General features: G+C 35.4%; 1 protein-coding gene across 1 annotated transcript; it reads right to left on the bottom strand.

Moving 5' to 3' along the window:
• Window positions 1-404: 404 nt before the first annotated feature.
• On the bottom strand, window positions 405-968 carry LOC309804913 (c-Myc-binding protein; the record flags this gene model as incomplete). The annotated part of the gene is made up of 1 exon (XM_082622610.1): window positions 405-968. One exon carries the CDS (start codon window positions 966-968, stop codon window positions 588-590), a length of 381 nt encoding a protein of 126 aa, XP_082478736.1. The 3' UTR covers window positions 405-587.
• Window positions 969-5,463: the final 4,495 nt, after the last annotated feature.

The raw sequence follows: 5,463 nt of genomic DNA, 5'->3' as shown, positions 1-5,463 counted from the left end.
AGAAGGAAACGTGGTGTCAGAGTTCACACTGGTACACACACAGTTATCTAAGGCAAAGTGGTGGCAAAGAAGAGTCATTTGTTCCACATTATATAAACAAGAGCAGAAGATTCATGAGACCCCATGCAACAGTATCTTATGTCACACAGATCTCTCCAGCTGCCTACAGAGAATATAAACAACAGTGTCATCTTCATTTTAAAGAATGACTGTACCTGTGTTCATATCCTGAACTAAACCAAGGAATAGCTCCATGCTAAACTTCCTTGGCTAAAATACAACCAGTACCATCATTCCTAGTCAGACTAATAAACAGAATGTCTTTTAAGGTAATGAATTAGATGGCTGTGTTTAGATTTTTTTTCAGGATTCCCTTTTGATTCTCCTGCTTTTAAGACCCAAAGAAAGTTATATTGAGTTTTTATTGGTGATTCTAAGTATATGTGTTTATAACAGTTAAAGTGTGATAGGTGAATTTAACATATTAAAAGAGCGCTATAGCATCTGTTCAGAAAAGATTATATACTATACAAACTATTCAAGTCATACAAAACCATTTTTCAGTGTCTTTTCAACTGAGAAGAATCCTATTCAGCACGCTTCTCCTCCTGAGGTGGTTCATACTGATCAAGCTTTGTTTTCAGTTTTTTATTTTCTTCTACAATAGCTTCATATTTCTCTTTCATTTCTGCCAATTCTAGGCGAAGCAGCTCTATTTCTGGATTTTCTGGGGTAGCAGCTCCTAAGTGATGCTTTAAAAAATCCAAAGCACTATTAGGTTTCTCTGGTTCTTCATATAAGGCTACCAAAACCTTGGTCAGCGTGTCCAGCACCCCCGACTTCTCCAAGTACCTCCGGAACTGCTCGCGCTTCGAGTCGGCGGCTTTGTAATGGGCCATAGTGGCAGCGGCAGCGGCGTAGCTGGCGCCGGAGACCGTGGCGGGAGGGCTCGGAGTAGCACTGCTCATGCCCAAATTAACTCTTCTTGGAGATGATTTTTAAAAATTATTATCTGATTCTGTTGTACTGTAAAGTATCTTCAGTAGAATTATTTCCTTCTTTTAATTTTCACTTTTGTATTTTATTCATTCATTCCACAAGTTTTGTGGAGTGTGCCAGGCACTGTTCTACATGCTTGGTGAACAACTATGAATACCTCTGCCAGAGTAGAGCTTATATTCTAGCAGAGAAGACAAATAATGATCAATAATATGATAATATATTAATATACTCTAGTTACATTAATTAATGTATAATTTATTAATTTTAAGATATTATATATAGTTAATAAATAAGAAAAAAATGCACCCTGCTAGAAGGTGATAAGTGCTATCACCTTCTTTGATCGCAAATAGGCATACTTTATATTTTCCAGGTAAACCTGTTGGCAAACAAAATATATGGTATAAAGTTATAACAGCCAATTTTAAAACTATGAGCTAATGAAACTTTGTGATGCTCTTTAATATTTATATTTACCCCCTGCAAGCAATTGATTTTCAAATTTACTAACTTTCTTCCAAATAATGTAGCTTGCATCTCTTAGTGTGCCTTTTGAAATCACCAAGTCATTTGCCCAGTCTTCTGGTTAACCCAAACCTCTCTTTCATGAGATTTTTGAACATTGAGGCCTGATAGAAGGCTCAGGGTGCTTTTGAAAATTCACCAAGTATAATTCTCCCTTCACCTGAGAAGAGATCGGGCAGATAAAGTGCCTTTGTTTTTCCTGGAGTCATGGTACAGCAGAGCCTTTACTGTTCTGCCCCAAGAGAAAATTGTTGCCTGTCCAAAAAGGGAAGGAAGAAGAAACAAGGATAGCTCTACTCAAGTCTTGCATTTCTCTTTTTCTCTCCAGAGTCTATGTATGCATTCTATTTTGAAATATTTCTATTAGAGAAAACAAAAACCCTGATTCTCAGTGTCTTGACTGGGAAAACAAATGTACAATTTGTAATCTCTTAGTTCCATAAAGTTGAAATCACTGGGGACAGATGTATTTCAGAATTCAGATTTTTTTGCCTTTTTTGCCTTTTTAGTACCTGTGCCAGATATTTGCTTTGCAGTGCTCTTCATTTAAAAATTTTAATCCCAGTTACTGGACTTTAAGATTATTATTAGTGGTTTATTACTTTATTTACTTGGGGCTTATAATTCTTAAGAGACATCTTCTAGCAAACTCAATTAGCATTTTACTATTGAGCCATGAGTTTGTATACCTTTTGAACAAATACTGGAAGACAGCAACTCAGCATTACTCAAATTTGTAAAACATTAGTATATATGTATATATATAGACACATATATACCTTCAATATGTAATTGAAACCTTGTGTTGCTCTACAATGTTTGTATTTACTCTCTACAAGCAGTTGATTTTCAAATTTAGTAACTTTCTTCCAGATAATGTAGCTTGTATATATGTGTGTGTGTGTGTGTGTGTGTGTGAATATATATACACATATATATGAATTTATAAATATATATCAGTTTATAGATATCCTAAAAGGCTTAGCTAATTTAGGTATAAAAAATTGAGTGGGTAAAGTAGGAAAAACCAGTGATTAATTTAATAGTTATTTACTTAGTTTATCAAAGAATGCATATTGTTTTGGTGAACAGTGAAACATGAGTACTTTTCCCCCAGATTCAGTTACATTAAATAAAAAGAGTAATTTTTTTGTTTTTTACTCTTTTAAGAATTTGTGCAGTTAAGAGTAAAAAATCATGTATGCCTAAGTAAGTCAGAAAGAGGAAGACAAATACCATATGATATCACTTATATGTGGAATCTAAAATATGATACAAATGAACTTATTTATGAAACAGAAACAGACTCACAGATGTAGAAAACAAATTTATGGTTATCAAAGGGGAAAGGGAGTTGGGGATGGATAAATTAGGAGTTTGGGATTAGCAGATACAAACTACTATATATAAAATAGACAGGACTTCCCTAGTGGTGCAGTGGTTAAGAAACCACCTGCCAATACAGGGGACACAGGTTCGAGCCCTGGTCTGGGAAGATCCCACATGCCGCGGAGCAACTAAGCCCATGCGCCAAAACTACAGAGCCTACGCTCCAGAGCCCGTGAGCCACAACTACTGATCCCATGTGCCACAACTACTGAAGCCCACATTTCTAGAGTCCATGCTCCACAACAAGAGAAGCCACTGCAATGAGAAGCCTGCGTGCCGCCACGAAGAGTAAGCCCCCGTTCGCCACAACTAGAGAAAGCCTACGTGCAGCAACGAAGACCCAATGCAGGCAAAAATGCATAAATTTATTAAAAAATTAAAAAATAATAAAATAGACAACAAGGTCCTACTGTATGGCACAGGGAACTATACTCAGTATCCTGTAATAAACTGTAATGGAAAAGAATTTTAAAAATCATGTATGCAAGAAACTTTTGGGAGCAGTAGTAATTTTTTAGATTAGAAGACAAGAAGGATATGTTCTCATTTACTTAGAGTTTGGGTCCTTGGCTTTCTCGTCATTCTAGGTAATTCTAACCACTGAGTGTTTGTGTTTGCTAATGAACTTTTAGCCTTTAAACTGAGATTTGTCTCTGATCTTCAGAGAAGTTCCCAGATGTTCCCTTATCATAAAAGTTGGTATCTGAGAAACGTTTTCAGAAAATATATCTCCTCCACCAAGTCTTCTGTTTTCTTTACAGTAATTCAACCAAATAATATGCCCTATTAAATTGTTTCATCTTAATTCAGGGATAAAAGAGGAATGCTGCTCTGGAGGTTGCCAGTATATACCAAATATTTTCTTCTCCTTTGCCAAGTGTGCAGTTCATTGTTTGGTCACCTGTGTCTGTCAGTTTAGCACATTTAAGGCAGTTCTCAGCACCCCCATTCTTCTCTAAATCTTACATGGAGGCTTCAAACGTTGTCTGGCTCATTATTTCCCAATGAAGGTTAAGCCCTTGACTGTCAGACGGAACCCTTCGCTAATTAGAGCCCTTGCTTTGGCACTGAACGTGTCATGTCTGTGAGCCTTCCCACTGCAATCAGGGGCACGTTGCTCGCTTGCATTAAGTAAGTGTCCAGTGCCCACAGATCTCCGGGGAGAACTGCTTGCTATTTTCTACGTGACAAATTTTTAGCTTGCTAAAATTCTAACCCCTCTTTAAGTAGAATTGGATGAGGTATTCCTCAGTTCACTAAGAAGAGTTTGCTTAATACTACCCTGTTTAACCTCTTCAGTTTTGATGAAGTTGAATCCACACTTGAATAATGAAAGTAATACTTTCAAATGTGGAAGAAATAGTAAAATTTCCCACTCTTTAAAAAATAAATGTGTCAGTATATCTGTTACATGGTATTTAACTTCATGTTAGGTTAAAAACCATCTTGGTTCTTTTTGATTTAATTAAAAAGGATAACTCAAGATTGGTTCACACTATTAAAATGGTATCATAATACTACATTACTTCCTTTGATTCTGTCTTTGCTTCAAGAAATATATAATTTATGGTTCCTTTTTCAGTTGATAGGGTTTTACCAGCTGCACGGATAGAAAGATTGAATTGACAGGCAGGTTTCATGCCTTTGAATTGTCAAAGAATGCTTTTGGGAGTAAGTCAGGATTCTTCATTAGTATTCATAGGAGTGCTCCCATGTCTTGTGTTTGATCACTGCTTCTTGCTTCCATTTCCAGCTTTCCTTGGTTAGAGCAGGGAGCTGGCCCGACTGATGCAAGTGTCTTGGTGTTTGATTTCTTTATGGGTTAGCTTTTTGAAGAAAATTCTCTACATGGATATAGGCCATATTCTTATATTTGGCTGGTTGATTCATGGGTTAATGTTAGACACAAGAGTAGCTCTACAAGCTTAGTGCATTTTTCTTTTTAAAAGAAAGTACATTACAGAAGTTAAAAAAAATTATAGTTCACTTATTCTTGGGGAAATACACTATGTAAAGTTATTCATGTTTCATGACTGTAATGAATGTATTGAGATTTCATTATACTTCCTCTATAAACAAATTAACATTTTAATTTTGGAATTTCTGATATTTTTGGTTTTAGTAGCTGATCCCCTCATATAGGAATTAAGTGAATGCAGAAAAAGCACATAAAGTTTCAAAGTGAGAAACAAGGTATAATAAGTGTCAGAGTTGTTGAAGGCCAGAGGAAAACAATTTTCTTTCTCACTGAGAAGCTATAGGAAATAGTTTATAGAAAGTTGTAAAATTATAAAAAAAACATACTTATTGTTTAACTCAACAACTTTTAAATTTCTTTGTATGTGTTGATGTTTCTTTTAAGACTGATGTAATAAAGTTTCAGTGACTTTTTAAAGTATAAAATCAATTATAATTATCAGATGGATTAAAACTTTTAAAATATTTGCTTCTCTGGGAAAAGGATAAATCATTAGGTTTACATTTTGGGCTCTTAGTTTCTATACTGCTCTCTGTTTACTTCACTAGTATTGGGACTCTCTTACCAAA

The sequence above is a fragment of the Mesoplodon mirus genome, assembly GCF_964341445.2.
Source record: "Mesoplodon mirus genome assembly, chromosome: 5".
In the NCBI taxonomy this organism is placed as follows: domain Eukaryota; kingdom Metazoa; phylum Chordata; class Mammalia; order Artiodactyla; family Ziphiidae; genus Mesoplodon; species Mesoplodon mirus.
This window is presented reverse-complemented; position numbering and strand designations above follow the sequence as displayed.